Source organism: Stegostoma tigrinum, chromosome 29 (genome assembly GCF_030684315.1).
Source record: "Stegostoma tigrinum isolate sSteTig4 chromosome 29, sSteTig4.hap1, whole genome shotgun sequence".
Lineage (NCBI taxonomy): Eukaryota > Metazoa > Chordata > Chondrichthyes > Orectolobiformes > Stegostomatidae > Stegostoma > Stegostoma tigrinum.
This window is the reverse complement of record NC_081382.1, coordinates 5,046,540-5,064,050: the sequence shown is the minus strand read 5'-3', so window position 1 is coordinate 5,064,050 and position 17,511 is coordinate 5,046,540. Positions and strand designations below refer to the sequence as shown.

Here is a 17,511-nt window from a genome sequence, read left to right as displayed (position 1 = left end):
CAATGCAGCTGTATTTGTGCCCGTGCACAGACAATGTAGTAAAAGTGGTGCAGACCAGTGGTTTTCAGCCGATGTGCTGCATGCACTGGTGTCCCATGACAACTGTTCAAGTGCGCTGTGAAATTATACAAAGATAATGAAAATTAGTGTGGCAGAGTTCAACTCAAAAGCCATCAAACCTGCACTACAGCAGAAATTTAATCGCAAAGGTTACAGCAAGAAATGTTTACGCCAGACAGTACCATCAATCATCCCCAATCACTTCAAGAAGCATACTGCAGCAACAGACTGCAGAGAATCTTCAATACTGTTAGCCAGTACCCTGGTCAGACTCCATCTGGAGTACAACATTCAATTTTGGACATTAACCTCAGGAAGGATATACTGGCCTTGGATAGAGTACAGGCAATTCAGCAGAATGAAAGAATAATACAACACAGGTTGCCCATCAGCCCATCAAGCCTGCACAGCAGGGTCACGGGGCTGAATACTCTATTTCTGTTCCTGTTTCCCAAACTGTAAATTAATTTTTTATATATCCAGCAGTGCTCTTTCACACAACTGAATATTGTAGTGATTTTAGTGGAGTCAACCACATGGACCTCATAGAACATGAGTTCCCTGATTAGGACTGTGTGTCAGACATTCTGTTCACTGAGAGCTGGCTCTGAGGGAACTAGATCAGTGTCAAGGACACTCCACTGTCATCTGTTACCTGAAATTGGCGGTGCTTGGACTTCATAAATAAAAGGTGTAAATAAAGGGTGACCTGGTGACAGGATACTAGCCTCTGTGGAGCTACTTCAAACATATTTCTTTCCTATCACCAAATCACCCGTGTTTTTTTCATCTATTATCCACTACCAGAAAATCACCCAAGTTTCCAATTGATTAATTTACATACAAAGTCTGTTAAGGGCAATGCAGAGAATCAAAGGTCAGGGAGAGAGGGAGGGACAAAATCAAAATGGAGTTGAGAGAGATAATGCACTCTATTCCCTGTGGTACCAATCTCTCTCTAAAGGCATTGAGAGTATTACTGGACACCACATGCTCCCTCTCCAAGGACACCCAGGCACAAATGTAAACTTGGAAGAGAGGTAGATATTCAGCAGCTATGACCTCTCCACAACTTGCTGTCATTAGCCAATTTGGCCAGGGCCAGCAGCAGACCCATGAGGAGCTCCTCTGATTCGCCCACACTGCTCCGCAACAGATGCCCAAAGATCAGGAGTGTGGGCTGAAGCACAACCAAAAGCACCATAGAAGATATTTCAAATAACAAAAACAAAAATGCACAATTGCCTACAACCAATATTTACGTGGTCCCCAGACTCCACAGCACAGGAAAGTTAACAGCTGAGCTGGGAGTCTGTGAACCAGCGTAATCTGAGGGAGGTTAAGGAACCAAGGGTCAATGTGAAATTTTGCCTGAGCAGAAAAAAGGATCCCACCACACACACCTGAGCATTCTCCAGCTCACACACAATGTCAGGTTCGAGCACTGCCGTTTTCAGGTGATAGGTGGCATCGGTCAGACATTAGTAGATTTTGTTTCAGATTTCCAGTGCTTTGGAAAAAAAAATATGCACTTGTTTAATGAGTACATTGTCAGTTAGGCCCTAGTTCTCAGCACCAAAACCTTTTAAAAGTTTATATGCAAACCCTCAATGACTATTTACAGTTCCACTGTAATTAGTAGGAAATTGCCCAGCACAGACTAATGTTGTTCAAGATGGAAGGCTGTAATGTGGCTGAGCCATTAACTTACTCATTTAATCATTGAAGCTGTGGTTACTTGATTAATTAATAAACAGAAGCAGATTGGAGATTTATTTATTCAAACACTGGGGAAGGCAGCTAGTTATTTTAGTGGAGTAGGACTTCTCAGTAGAGCAAAAATTTAAGTTTTAGAATGCAAATATTGGGATGGAGTAGTAGTAGGTCATCACGGTCATGGTTTGGAGGGCCAAAGAAATTCACCAGGAAGTGGTTTAGGATGTCTACGTCTCTATGACTCATTTAATCCGATAAAAACAGGTCAAATAGCCATTGCAGAGGATGGTAGACATGAGTGGAAATTCATTTTCACCATCAACACATTTTTAAAGTCAAAATAATATCTTTTAGAATTTGAATTTTTGGGAGTTTTAGTTAAGAATAGGACTGGAATCACGTTGCAGGAGCTATGTTACAGATAACATTAAATCATTGTTTCTAATCCACAGATTAATCTCTAAATGGGCTTTGCAATTAACTGACGTATTGCAAGTGAATTCCCTATCACCTTGCGGGGAAAAAAGAATCGCTCACATTTTGCTGTGGTAACGACCGTGAAACTGTCAGTGCTCACCATCATTATTTCCGAAACTGACTGCACCTGTATGCAGAATAACACGGGAACCCAGAAGGCGTAGTGAGTGGTTCTATGCTCCTCTAGAAGCAAAGCTATTTAAGAATCCCCAACTCAGGCTACACTCATTAAGATCGAATTAATTTCATGGGAACTTCCACTCTTAATGCTGTGGCATGAACAGTTGAAAAAGTTACATCTTTATTTATCAAATGACGTACCGCTATCGGAGACCCTGAAGAGACAATTTTAGATTTGTAGAATTTCAGTTTCTATTTTCAAGTTTATCTTTAGATTAATCTCTCTGTTAATCCAAATTATATTGCAAAAATTTAAATTAAACGTGCAAGATATTAAGTGCTTTGAATTTCCTGGTTTGGTGTGTGTGTGTGTGTGTGTGTGTGTATGAATATTTCAACGTGATTGGTCGTGTATTTGCTGACATCACTACAGTTACAATTGAAACTCGCTTTTAACTTAGCGCCAGAATCAAACTGCCAGAATTTAGCTAACACGACAAGGTAGCTTTGTCAAGATTAGACGAAACCTTTGCTTCCCTGCTGACTGCAAAATTCTTTATGCTTATTAGTTTGTTTAACAGATTAAACTGCAAATGAAACTTGGAGACTAGTAGGGAGGCTGGGTGGCAAGCATTAATGTTGCCTATTGACGGCAACAGACTGCTGTTACATTTTAGATATTATCAATGTCAAAAAATCAACACTAAAGTTTAGCAAGTGAGAACAGGTGCTAAGATTTTGCATAAACTGAATGCCAGAGCTCACTTACAAACTCTGACATTTATCACAGCGGAATCAGATATTTTGTGCAACTGACTCTGAACTTATAGCTAAAGCTCCATATTGTCAGACCGACTGTATACTTTTATACTCAGAAGCATTAGGATGTGGCAAAGGAAGTTGCAACTTTGTACATTGTGCAGTAACTTATGTACAGATCATTTAATATAAAATAGTCTCTGTGACAATTGGATTACTGGCCTTGAAAAGACAAGAGTTTAAACAGTTATGTATATTTACATACTCTGCTAATTGTTAACAGCATCAAAGCATGAGTTATGGAAGGCATAGATAGGATAGATAGTCAGAGTCTTTTTCCAAGGATGGAAATGTCAAATATTAGGGGTACTAGGTTTAACGTGAGAGGGGGAAAATTTAAAGGAGATGTGTGAATTTTTTTTACACAGAGGGTAGGAGGTGTCTGGAAGACATTGCCAGGAGGTGATAGATACACTATTTAGGTTTTACAACCAGTTTGTGTGGAGTGACTTATGGGTTGGTTTGCCTGAAATGTTATAATCAACACAAATATTTTCCTTTTGAATTGTTAAGAGTGAGAATAAGAAATCATTTAAACGGAAAGGTTCAATTAGAGTGTTTAAAACTCTGTTTTGTCACTATTATCTGGAAAAGAACCCATAGTACTTGTTGCAGTTTTCAGTACAGGAAAGTGTAATCCAATAGTTAACTGCATTTTGGAGTACGAAATAAGGAAGCATGCCAGAGAATGAACAAATTCCACTGAGGCTGGGATTAGCAAAAAACATAAACAGAACTAATTTCATGTTATAGTTGAATATTAACAGATGAAAAGATCTAGATGTTTTTCCTCGTTTAAAGGCAGATACAGTAATAGGGTCTATTTCAGAGGGGCAAATTGATGACAGACTTGACAGGAAGAAAACAATTACTGATAAATAATTTAATTGCCCTCTGAGACCCTCCTTAAAACCTATCTCCTCATGTAAGTCCATATCAAAGTTTGTTTGATTACATGTTTATAGTATAAAGGTTTATAATATATAATTACCCCTGTATTTGTGAATTTGGATTTTAAAGTAAAGGTAAAATGGATGTGCAATTTCAGTTCTGTGAAGGTAACTATTTTAAGATGTCAGAAATTCTTTAGAACACGAATCAGACATGATTTCCAAGAAGGCATGGGACTTAAGTTTAGCGCTTAGTAGAATACTGCTGGAGCTCATTAAAAATTTGGTTACAAAGATAAACTTTTATGACATTAAAAAACAGGGTAAGGGCAGTTAGTTTGTGAAATCTTAAACCTGTTTCAGCAGTCCAAACTGTAAGAACTAAAATAGGAATGTTCAGGCAAGTGGGTTACGGGGATAGAGTAGTGGGGTAGTCTGATTGGGATGCTTTTTGGAGGGTTAATATGGATTTGATGAGCCAATGGCCTGCTTCCACACTGTAGGGTTCTTTGATGTGAAGCTAAAAGGAAGTTCAGGCCATGAAAACTGGAAAGGAATTCAGGTCATCAGAGCTGGGAAGCAGTCTTTTTCAAAACTGGAAGGAATCAGTTAAGTAAGAAATTTAGAGCTAATAAAGTGAAACTTAATTGCGAGAAAATCTATAAAAGATTACGCTGAAAATAAATTTTGTTTTGCTGCTTATGTTAAGATCTTTCTAAATTCTCACGTTTGTAGATTTCTTTTCTTTTATGTAATCATAGAACATAGAACAGTACAGCACAGTACAGGCCCTTCAGCCCACGATGTTATGCCAAAATTTTACCCTAAACCTAAGGTCTACCAAACCTCCACCCCTACCTTATACCATCTGCCTATCTAATGGCCACTTAATTGTCCCTAATGAGGCCAACTCCACTACCCTCTCCAGCAATGCATTCCACGCCCTACCATTCTCTGGGTAAAGAACCTACCTCTGATGTCTCCCCTTTATCTACCTCCACTCACTTTAAAACTATCAACTTATGTTCTTTTCATTAAAGAACGTTAAGAGCAATGAATATGTTCAGTGACTAACCAACTTATCTATCAAGTCTACTGTATCCGTTGCAGCCTCCCCTACATCGGTGAGACCAAGCGGAAACTCAAAGATTGTTTTGTACAGCATCTGCACACGACAAACAACACCTTCTGGTCATGAACTATTTTAACTCCCTCTCCCTAAATGACATGTCCATCCTGGGTCTCCTCCAGTGTCACAACGACGCCACTCACAAACTGGAGGAGCAACACCTCATTTTCCGCCTTGGGACCCTACAGTCCAATGGCCTAAATGCGGATTTTACAGTTTCATCCCATGAAACTGGGCCTCATCCCCACCTCCTTGACTTGACACAACCTGTCCATCTTCTCTCCCACCTATTCACTTCTGCCACCTTGCTGACCAATCCCCACTGCTCCCTACCTGCACTAATCTATCACCATCCCACCGACCTTCCCCAGTCCCACCCCTCCTCTCTATTTATTTCTGAAGAGTCCATACCGAAATGTCAACACACCTGCCCCTCTGATGCTACCTGACCTGCTATGTTCCTGCAGGTCCACACCTTGTTAGATCTATCAAATCATGTTTCATTCTGGGATCTGGTTTATCAAGTATTAGCATCAGCTGGGATAATAACAGCAGTGCTTGTGACATTTTACTTCTGAAAGGTGTCAAATAAATGCAAGTCCATCTTGTTCATGACTTGCCACATAAATCAAAAGTAAAAGTAATGGATAAAATCAGAGTTTCTCAAATGCAAAACTCTTTGGTACACTGTTCCACAGGCGAAGAGCAAGAGAGTTGCTCTTGTAAATAGGAAATGTTACTGATAAAGTCAAAGGTGGTTTGTTGAAGTGAGAGAGAAAGTTGTGGTTAAAATTTGTGAACAACACGATGAGGACTTTATAAAAAAAGCCATCAATATGACCAAAAAAAGCTTAAAAGGTAAGTTGCCTTTTTAATGGAGAGAAACTTCAAAATACTTTGGTGCAGAGGGATCTGTGCGTCCTCATGAATGGGTCACCAGCTAGTATATAGTACTGCTGGTAATGAGGGGAAACGGAATGTGGTATTTAATACTAAAGGAGTAGAGTGTAAAACTAGGTAAAACTAGGAAAGTGATGTTGCAGTTATACAACGCATTGGTGACTGTGCATCTGGAGAACCGTATAGTTTTGGTCCTCTTGAGAATGTATGTAATTGCAATGGAAGCAGTTCACAGAAGGTTCACTTGACTAATTCCAGTGATGGAAAGCTTCTCTCCTAAGGAGAAACTGAGCAGTTTAGAACTATTCACAATAGAGTTTAGAGTATGACAGATCTAATTTATGTATATGATACTAAACAGGATTGACAAAGGAAACAGAGGCAAACTAGAACAAGAGGTCATAATTTTAGACTGAAGGGTTACAGACTTAAAACAGAGATGAGGAATTGTCTCTCATCACCCTGTGCTCGATGACAAACATTGGCTCCTGATCCAGACTCCACTTTAAAATTCTCCATTTTCAGATCTCTACATGGGCTTGCCTCCACCACATCTTTGTAATCTACAGTTCCACCATCCTGAACAGTCCCGGCATACCTCCAACTTTTGGTCTATAAATCCCCAAATTTCAGATCTTATGCCTTCAGCTACGTGGACACTAAGGTCTACAACTCCCTCCCTGAACTTCTCTGTCTATCAATTAATACAACTCTTTGACCAAGCTTTTGGTCATCTGTGCTCCTTGTATTGTACAAATCAAAATCTGCTACCTTGCACATATTCAAGTTACCTTTATATGTCAATAACATGGTAGACTTGAAGGGGACAGTGTCTGTGTGGTTGGCAATGCTGCTTCACCAGTGCATTCATGCTATTTAGTAATCTGTTGTAGAACCATCCAGTCTCCCTTTTATAATAAATATATTTATGTAATGTGAAGGTGAACCACTACAGTAAATGTAATGCCTAACAGTATACAACAGCACTTGGTTAAAATTTAAGAACACTAGAAGAAACCTCAAGTCACATCCAACCAGGAAAATGCTCATTGACAGGAGCATGAGAGATGAGAGGAACAGGAATGCATCATTTGTCCCATTAAACCTGCTTTGTCACTCAAATAGGTCATCAATTTTCATGCATTTACATGCCCATTTATTTTTAAACTAATTAGTAAATTCAGCAACCATTGTCTTTAATACATCAACATTAATGAATGGAGTGGAGACCCTTGTATTGATCCCCATGGCACTCAACTAGTTGAGATTGCCAATGCATAAACCATGATCCACTTATCTATTTTGCATTGTTTTAACAATGCTGTGTCATACACTTTATAGAGTCCTCATTTCAGATAATACCTTTTGATATACCCCTTCTCCTGCACTTACAATCTCCCTGTCATCCACATTAGATGTTCTTTACAAAATCTTTAATGCAAACAGCACAGTAGTTAGCACTGCTGCCCCAGGGAATGGTCCTGGGTGACTGTGGCATTTGCTCATTCCTGGTGAATGTATAGATTGCCACCAGCTGCACTAGTTTCCTCTCAATGTGCTGATTGTTTGGCTATGCTAAATGCAGAATTAGCTAGTCAGAGGCAAATTTGCATGGGATACTCTGGACAGTGTGCAAACTTGATTGGCTGAATGGCCTCTTTCTGCACTAGAGGCATTTTAATGAATTTGAGTCAGGCATGAATGATTCCTTTCACCAAACCACAATGATTGATAAATGGCACAAAGATTTTCAAAACGTAACCTCAAACTGAAATGTCAAACTGTAGGCTAACTGGCCTATTGCTTCTTGCTTAGCAACTCTGACTGCAGACAAGCACTTGGTTGTTATTGGAGAAAGGCATGACTAGGTCAAAGGCTTCCTTCTGGAGGAAAGCAGTATTCGGAGCCAAAGAAACCTGAAAATATTTCAATCCAGGCAGACAACTGTTCTGCTAGTCAGGCGACCAGTTGCTAACTTTTCTGCAAGTCAGTTCCAGTTTGCACAACTGAACCCAACTTGCACATTGTGTTTCCTATTAAAAGATGGGATTGCACAAAGAAGTGGTTTCGGGTAAACGGCTTACTTTAAAATGCCTCTTGCCTATTGCAAGCAGAGGAGTAAAATTTGAGACCTAAAATGTGGCTTTATGTACTGTCTGTTGGTTAGTATTAAGAGTTATTCTCAGCTGAAGATGACTGGATTAATGCTGCTCAGCTTGGATTGCAATTGTTTCTCAGTAATGACTTTGTGAAAAATGGTTACTCAGAAGTATTTACATTATATCTAAGCCAGCACTAATGTAAATTTTTCTTCAAATCAAACTAGCAGCATCTGGTCATGTAAAATTAACCCTATTAGACCCTGCACTAGTCTTTTCCTTGATGTACTATATTATTTGTAGTCTATGGTGGAAACAGCTGTTTTGGAATTTTGTCGATTAAAACAGGATGTAGTCTGATCAAATAAACCAGCTGGAGTCTGCACCTTGCAAAGCAGCAGCACAGCAAGCAGAAAGATTTATGTAGAGCAAGACCAGATTTTTAGGTAGTGCTGTTTAATGCAATGGCACAGTCCCTGACATTAAGGCAAAATAACATTCTACTACAAAGCACCAACTTTGGCTCCAAAAAGTCAAAAGAAACAAACATTGTGCTGAAACCACAGACATTTGACTGACCTCCATCCAGGAGCTATCAACACTTGCTGCTCTAGGATATTTATAATGTATTTGTTAGAATGAAACAATGTGACATGGGAATTTAAAGAACTGGAATGTGATTGTTGGATAGTGAGGGAAATACAACCACATGACAGAATTCACAAGCTTACTCTGAAAAGGAGTATCAAAGAAAAAACATGATTAGCATGGTAGTAGTACTACTATGTCAGAAGGCTCTAATTCAATAGATGAACTACCCAAGTAGTACAGCCTGGTCTTTATTTTCCTTCATCCAGGGAAAAATTGCCCATGTTCTTGCATCTTAACATTTCCACAAGAGATCACAAATAACAACAATTCCAAGGTAAATTGTGCTGTGTAATTTAATGGTCAAACATGATTTATTTTACAGGAGCAGTGTCCATACAAAGGTCTCAGAACATCAGCTCAAAACTTAGTGACACCGATGAAGATGCCAACAAAACATGATGTTTGCACATTCTGCCTGGAGTGCTGGCAGTTACTTTCAACCTTTGCAGAAGTTTTGAATGAGTCTGCTTTAACACTAGGGCTGCCACTTTAGAAAAGCAGTAATATTAGAGTGGGTAGGTTCACAGCTGGAGTTTGGTTGCTGAGCAAAGCCACCTTTAAAGTTATAAAAATGCAAACAGCTTTCAGAAAGTACTCTGACCAATTCACAGGAATGACAACATGTGACAGTTGGCGAGAACAAACAGGGCTGTGGCAACCCTACTGAATAGGTATAGTAGCAATGGAAAATCTTCTGCATCAGTAGTGGCACTGATCCATATTTCATAATTTCACTTTCACAAGTTTGAAGTCTAGCCAGAAATTCATGATGTCTCAAAATGATACTCCTTAAAGCCCTGGTTAAAATTTATGGACTGTAAAAATTTATTTCATGATGAAACGGCAGTCAGTGTTAGAGACAAGCCAGTGTCTCCACTTTAAGAAGCTCTACACAGATAGAGAAGTCAGGTTTAACTGGCTTTGCTATCTGTATCCTAGTCACAACAGATCCCAGTAGGTATGTCAGAGGTTCTGTATCAAACCTCCCAACAATTTTTTGAACAGGTCCAATATGGCAGACTTAGTAATTTCTTAGCTGGGGAGAAACTGCCAGGACTCCCTCCAAAAAGGAGGTTTATTTCAGGGGGAGAAGGTTAACAGAACCATAAGTATCACATGTATACAGTGATTCCAAATATACAAGTCAATGCTGCAGATACCACCAGGTTACAACTGAATTTTTACAGTTTCAAGATAGGAGAAATGCAGAACACATGAGTAAAGTATAGGAAGAAAAAGACATTAGACAAGTCTCAAAATGAAATTCTTAGCTCTGACCACAATACTGCTTAGGCAACCTCTTCATCCTCCTCAAATTCACCCTCTTCCTCAGCTGTAGCATCCTGATATTGCTGGTACTCAGATACCAGATCATTCATATTACTCTCAGCTTCTGTAAACTCCATTTCATCCATGCCCTCACCAGTGTACCAATGCAAGAAGGCTTTCCTCCGGAACATGGCAGTGAACTGCTCAGAGATACGTTTAAACAGCTCCTGGATGGCTGTACTGTTGCCAATAAAGGTGGCAGACATCTTGAGGCCTCTAGGTGGGATGTCACAGACAGCTGTCTTGACATTATTGGGGATCCATTCAACAAAATAGCTGCTGTTTTTGTTCTGGACGTTCAACATCTGTTCATCCACTTCTTTCATGGACATGCGGCCTCGGAAAATGGCAGCAACGGTCAGGTAGCGGCCGTGTCGGGGGTCACAAGCAGCCATCATGTTCTTGGCATCAAACATCTGTTGGGTAAGCTCAGGTACTGTGAGGGCACGGTAATGTTGGCTGCCACGGCTGGTCAGAGGAGCAAAACCTGGGATGAAAAAGTGTAGACGGGGAAAGGGGACCATGTTCACTGCTAGTTTACGCAGGTCAGCATTGAGCTGACCGGGGAAACGTAGACAGGTTGTTACACCGCTCATGGTAGCTGACACAAGATGGTTCAGGTCACCATAAGTGGGTGTTGTGAGTTTGAGGGTTCGGAAACAAATGTCATACAGAGCCTCATTATCAATACAGAAGGTCTCATCTGTGTTCTCTACAAGCTGATGGACAGAAAGAGTTGCATTATATGGCTCTACTACAGTGTCTGACACTTTTGGTGAAGGCACAACACTGAAGGTATTCATGATTCTGTCAGGGTATTCTTCACGGATCTTACTAATAAGGAGTGTGCCCATGCCAGAGCCAGTACCACCACCCAGTGAATGGGTAAGCTGGAATCCCTGGAGGCAATCACACCCCTCAGCCTCCTTTCTCACCACATCCAGAACAGAGTCAACCAGTTCAGCTCCTTCTGTGTAGTGACCTTTGGCCCAGTTGTTCCCAGCACCACTTTGCCCTGAAACAAAGGATGCCATGTTTTCAGTGAATTACATCTTACAACAGTTTAAAAAGTTAGTGTTAGCTAAAATATTAACCATTGCATGCAAATTAAGTGTATTACGGTGGGTGCAGCTTTCAGACAGAAGGGGCAACAGTAATTTCCACCACGACAGTTCCAATACAGCTAGTTAATTAGTTCAATTTTATACATCAAGGTAGTGGAAAAGTTGAATAAATGAAAGCCCTTTGGTAGGCTAGCCAGGGTTGAGCTTTTAAACTGTTGCAAACATATGATTGTTAAATCTTGAGAGCATACAAGGTAGAATTTTAAATTCATTTTGGGACATGGGAGTCACTGGCTGGCCAGCATTTTGTTTGCCCCTAACTGCCCTCAAAGTGGTAGCAAGCTACCTTCTTGAACTGTGTATTTTGTGCTGTTGGTTGACCCCCAATGCCCTTGGTGAGGGGCAGGGATGGGGAAATACCAGGACTTTGACCCAACATGAAGGGACAGCAATAGATTGCCAAGTCAGAAAGGATGACCAACTTGCAGTAGGGTCATATTCCCATGTATTTGCTACCATTGTACTTCCATCTAGAATATCCTGTGGGTTTGAAGAGTCAGGACCTTTGAATTTCTGTACTGCATTCAGTACATACTGCTGAATGCATGAAGGAAATAGATGTGATGCCAGTTAAGCAGGCTGCTTTGTCTTGGTGTCAAGTGTTGTTGAAGCTGCACTCAGACAAGTGCTGAGTCTTCCATCACACTCCTGATTTTTGTATCATGGACAGACTTGGGAGAGTCAGGAGGAATTACTCAATGCAGTACTCCTAGCCTTTGACTGCTTGACAGCACAAATGATGTCCTTCACACAAAATGTGAAGCAAGCATTAACAGGGAGAGAAAAATCAAGCCAGGACATTCTAATACATGAAGTCATAAGCCTGTGAGCTTGAAAACAGAATGACACTCCCTGACAAAACAGGATAATTCCTGTTTGCATTCAAAGGTAAATGCTAAGTAAAGTGTTATATTCCACAAGCCTAGTGGAATACTATTAAAATTCTCCAGACAGAATTAAACTCATCTAGAGGCAACTGAAATTTTAGCACATGACTGACTAGTTGAGACCAGTAACCTTGTTACAAGAACTACTAGAGTCTCAGCTATTTACACAAGCTTCACTTACCAAACACAAAGTTATCTGGTCTGAAGATCTGACCAAATGGCCCAGAACGTACAGAGTCCATGGTACCAGGTTCCAGGTCCACAAGGACAGCACGGGGCACATATTTGCCACCTGTTTGAACATTTGTAGAGTTAGATTACTGTTACATAGTAAGCTCAAATCAAATAGGTAACAGGCATAGAGTAGTACCTGAAGCTTCATTATAGTAGACATTAATCCTCTCCAACTGCAGGTCAGTGTCACCATGGTAGGTTCCAGTGGGATCAATGCCATGTTCATCACTGATCACTTCCCAAAACTGAGAAAATAGTAGAACACATTAGGCTCAATGTTGGGCCAATATAGGTCTATAATTAGAACTCCAGGCTGAGTGGGTAAGCTGGTTTTAGCACAACTATTTTTCTAATGCAGGACCCTTTTTATTAGGGCATGCACTTGCTCCCCCAACTTGAAATGCCTTGGTCATTCAGTATGGTGTGATGAATTAGAGAGAATGAGACAAGTTTGTTCTCTGACCTTGCAAACATGTTGACACTGAATGGAAACAAGGAAAACAATTTCTACCCTCTGGAAAGATTCTAGAGAAAGCAAAAAGACTACTGGTAGAGAAAGCTTGTGCAGCCTAATATGAGCAAGGCACCATTATGTTAATGAGTTACTGTTGCAACCACAAGGCAGGCTGAGGAAAACTTGATCCTAAGCCAGCTCAGATTTAAGGTACTTCTTTCTTCTCACTAAAAAGGAGTTGGGCAGGGCCACTTGGTTTAAATGAAGTTATAAAGTGTAGTTCCAAGCAGCATTCAATATGGTTAGTAACACTAAAATGCCACAGAATTTGATTGTCATATTTAGCAAACTGGAGTCTTAGTAAACTGTTTATGCACAGTGCACTTTAGTGCTAGTACACAATTTCAAAATATGCCTGAACATGTTTGAGGCTGTTTTAGCAAATACCACTTCACTGCTTGGAAAGGGTCACTTCCATTTTCCCCATGGAAGTCACTATTCAAAATTTACACTTCATTGAGACAATACAAGATCACCTCATTTAATCCTTTTACCATATGGAGGGATCAGTTCTGGCACATTTACAATGTGATGAATTAGGCTACTGACAAGTATCCAGATGACCAAATAAGTGATAGGCAAAAAGATAAGAATGTCAGTCTGCAAGGGGATAGAGATTGGATAAGGGCAAAAATTTGGCAGTTAGAGATAATGTGGAGGAAGAATACACCTTAGGAAGTTATATTGGTCTGGGAGGAGTACAGTGTACATTTACAATGATACTGGAATTCAGATATTACATTTGGAGCAATAGTATACAAATTTGGCTTCTCTGGAATTTAGATGATTAAGGATGATCTGATCAAAGTCTTCAACATTTTAACAGGAAAGATCATGATAAAAAGGCAAACTATTTTCATTGATGGGATTCCTGAACCAAAGGGACATGCTGAGCATTAGGCCCAAACTGTTCAGGCCATGTTAGAAAGCATTTCGGCACAAAGGTAGATTTTTGGAACTCTTCTACAAGCAGTCAATGTTAGCTGGATTTAGTTGTTATACAAAAGTATATGATGTTTTTAAGATCTGATAAGCATGACCTCACTGAATGGCAGAGCATACTTGAGGGGCTAGTGGTCTATTCAGGCTCTTAATCATGCTGCAGTTAAAAGTTATTTCAGTGTCCTTGTGCATAAGTGAAAAAGCTAGTTCAAATGAATAATTCAACTACAAGATTCTAAAGGGGTGGATGCTGGAAGATTGTTTCCCATTGTGGGAAAGTCTAGGACCAGAAGGCAAAAGTCTCAATAAAATGTGTAACCCATTCAAGATGGATGAGTAGTTTCTTCGTGTAAGAATGGAGATCTTGACCATAGACAGCTGTGGCTGGAGTATGCAAGGCTGAAACAAATTTTTACATGAAATATTATGGATAAGAGGCAGAACATGATTTAAAAAACAATCAACCACAGCTTTAACAGTAGAGTGTGCTTCATGGGCACAATGGTGTACTGGTCATTCATCTTATGAGTGTATCTTGCATCAAGAGGCACATTTATCCCTTTTCAACTCCATCTTCTATTCACTTCTAGAGCCATCCCATCCACTGCTGATGCAAACTTCACTCAAACAAAATTGGGACATTTAAGCAGAAGTTAGTGTTAGGATAGTGAAGTTAGAATTTTTTAGATCTATGCTGCTGTCAGAGCCAAATTTAGGAATCTAAAATTACTCAAAACTCTTCACAAACTAGCACACTGCTGACTCTGGTTGTCTACTCAGTATTTCCCTTGCTTCATTTAAGAACAGTTCAGAATTCACCACTCCAGATAAGATTTCCAATAGCCACTTTAGCTTTGAAGCTTGTTTTGAAATGCTCACACCCAGGGCTTTTTTTTTTAAAAGTCTACATTCTCATTCCTGTTTCCTGGAATGATTTTCTTATTCTCTTCTGCATACAACCAATCCACTACTACAAGTGTGGACCATGTGCCATATTATGTCTAGTCTAAGTTCCACTTCTACCGTGAAGTGATTATGTTTCTTGGATGCAGCCTGCTTTGCAAGTTTGAATGCAAACCTCAACATCATTCCTGTCACATGTCAGATTTTAGTGATTGTACACCTACAGAATTTTGGTCAAGGGAAGCAACCAATCACATTCTGGAACATCTAAAAGTAGCAGTTAAATGACAAGTGAATTAGTTCAATGTTGAGAGTGATGAAAGATCCACTATTACCTGTAGTTTACACTGAAAGGTCACAAATTGTGACATGTAATAATCTTTGCTTCCTTGCAAGGGAGCCTCAAACCACAATCATTTCTTCCATCCAACTCAAGTGGGTTAGTGATTGAAGTAGTTAACACTCAACAAGTCAAGGCCAATTCAGATTTGCTGCTTTAAACTTGTGGCTGTACTCAGTACAAGCACCATTCCACAGAATCAAGATACAATCTAAGTAATGACCAGTTCTTTAACTTGAGATTTAAGTGGAAAAACTAAATTTTCTATACAAAGATGACATCTGCAGTCACTACTCAGTACCTTTCAATACAGGGCCTTTTCAATATCAACTTTAAATTACAAGACAAGAAAATGCAGAAGTTGAAAGTAGGCATTTCCTCATTTTTGGTATGTTAATTCCCATCCCAGAAGCTGGTAGCAAACACTGCAAAATGGCACAGATAGTGGCCAAGAACAAGTCCCCAAACCCTGACTAGATGTCTATTCCACATCATTGCAGTAAACTTAGAACATTATTCTTCAGGATACAGCTATTTATTTGAAGTGTTCTTTTCTTCATACCATAAGTCCCCTTTTCAAGGGAAAGCTAAAAGCTTGTGGTTGAAACTCATTTCTTCAGCAACACTTAAGAAAAATTTTAAATCTAGATATTAAACTAGTTACTACTTGTGACTTCAAGCCAATTAAGTCTGAAACTTCAAGTCAACTTAATATTCTAGTGGAAAACAAACTGTTCAGCACAGCAAACAGCTCAATCTACTTGCTGAATTGAGCATTAGTTCACATCTATCCAAACCTGAAACACCAGGTCTGACAGGAGAGACAAATTCATAGTAAGTTTTAGTTTGGCTCTACCCATTGAAGTGGGTAGAAACGTTAGGATAAAGGAAAGTGCACCTGTTAGTAATGTTTCAGATAACAGGCAAATACAAAAGTGGTGGCCTATCAGGTGGAAAGGCTGTCATCTTCATGAAGCATGTAGTTCAGAATCCACCTGCAAGAGGGTGGATACTGCAGCCAATTAGACATCGCTGTCGTTGTCAAGCTTGACAGCGTCTTCTTCCACAATTCATTAACTAACATTTTCATAAAGACCGGGGTTTCTTAAGTGAAAAGTAAAAAGCAGAAAGCAGCATCGTATAGCGTTAAAAAGCATTCCAAGTGAAGACGTCAACTTCATTTTTTTGTAAAAAAAAGGTGAATGCTCAAACCTCCACTGGGGGAAGTATCTCCCGTCCGGAAGCAGCAACACGTTTGATTTACAAAAAGAAACCGTAAAACCGCACGATGAAAACCCCCCCCCCCTTACACACAAAAAGGGAGGCGCCCTCGCCTTTGTAATTCGTTGATAAAATCAAATCTAAGAGTCATCATTGAAAAAGATCCTTTCATTTCTCGCTGTAATTGTTATCGCAACTCCCATTTAATTAAAAAACCCATTTAAAAAATGGGAAGCTCTAACGGGATTAGTCACCCCAGAAACAACAGCACCGTTTGACGTACAGGCAACGTTACAGATGCCGGATGCACGTTAACGGTGCTGCCCCTCAAAACAGAGTGAAAACCCCCCTCGATAGACGGGAGCATTCCCGCGGATCAGGCCGGGGCCGCCAAGCTCAGAGCCGGCAACCGAGGCCAGTTAGAGGAGGGGGGGGAAAAGCTCCCAGCAGTAGCCGGAACCGCCCATGTCATGTCCCTCCAGCCACCCAAACCACCAACCCCCTCCCCCCCTACACACGCAGCACAAGTAGGGAGTGGCGCTGCGGGGCGGCCATTGCTGCAAACCCACGGCAGCTGGCTGTAACCGCGGCTAGGCCCGAACCGCCGCCTCCACCCAAACCATCGCAGGCACACACCTTAGCCCCGATCTGATTGCCGCACTGGCCGGCCTGAACGTGCACGATCTCCCTCATACTGGCTGCTTTGAGGGGGGTGAAAGTATTAGTAGGTTTTTTCAATTTTTAAAAAAAAACTCCAAAAGCCACAAACGACACCAAAGACCGAGAAGCGCAAAGTGCACCTCTTGCGCCCGCGCGGTGCTTTTTATGGTAGCCCGTTTAGCCAGCCCACTACCGCCGGGACCTGGCGACGATTGGTCCATGGCCCTGTCCATCACACACGGCTACCACCCGACCAAAATCCTTAGTGCTGATTGCTCCGTCACACTGTCCATCAAAGTGCCGCGCCCATTGCGTTGGCGTTCGCAGTGTTTCATCTTCCATTGGCTGGGTCCTGAACGGTCCCGCCTATTCATGGCTGCATTATGGCAATTACGCTGCGTTTGCCTTTGCAGCCTATGCGGAGTATAACGTACAATGGACTGATTGCAACAACGGCACAGTCCCGTGATTTTCTTTCAAAAATTCCTTTTTTGTA

General features: G+C 40.6%; 1 protein-coding gene across 1 annotated transcript; it reads right to left on the bottom strand.

Moving 5' to 3' along the window:
• Positions 1-9,128: 9,128 nt before the first annotated feature.
• Positions 9,129-17,162, bottom strand: LOC125465578 (tubulin beta chain-like). The gene is made up of 4 exons (XM_048559266.2): positions 16,992-17,162; positions 12,572-12,680; positions 12,383-12,493; positions 9,129-11,205 (listed from the first exon to the last, which is right to left on the bottom strand). The coding sequence occupies exons 1-4, from the start codon at positions 17,046-17,048 to the stop codon at positions 10,151-10,153; spliced, it is 1,332 nt and encodes a 443-aa protein (XP_048415223.1). The 5' UTR covers positions 17,049-17,162; the 3' UTR covers positions 9,129-10,150.
• Between the last annotated feature and the right edge of the window lie 349 nt (positions 17,163-17,511).

Excerpts from the sequence above, each read along its gene's own strand:
- LOC125465578 (XM_048559266.2), bottom strand. The coding sequence starts at position 17,048 with ATGAGGGAGATCGTGCACGTTCAGGCCGGCCAGTGCGGCAATCAGATC. Across the intron at positions 12,681-16,991 it reads GCAATCAGATCGGGGCTAAG|TTTTGGGAAGTGATCAGTGA; the intron begins GTGTGTGCCTGC and ends CTATTTTCTCAG. Across the intron at positions 11,206-12,382 it reads ACCAGATAACTTTGTGTTTG|GGCAAAGTGGTGCTGGGAAC; the intron begins GTAAGTGAAGCT and ends CCTTTGTTTCAG.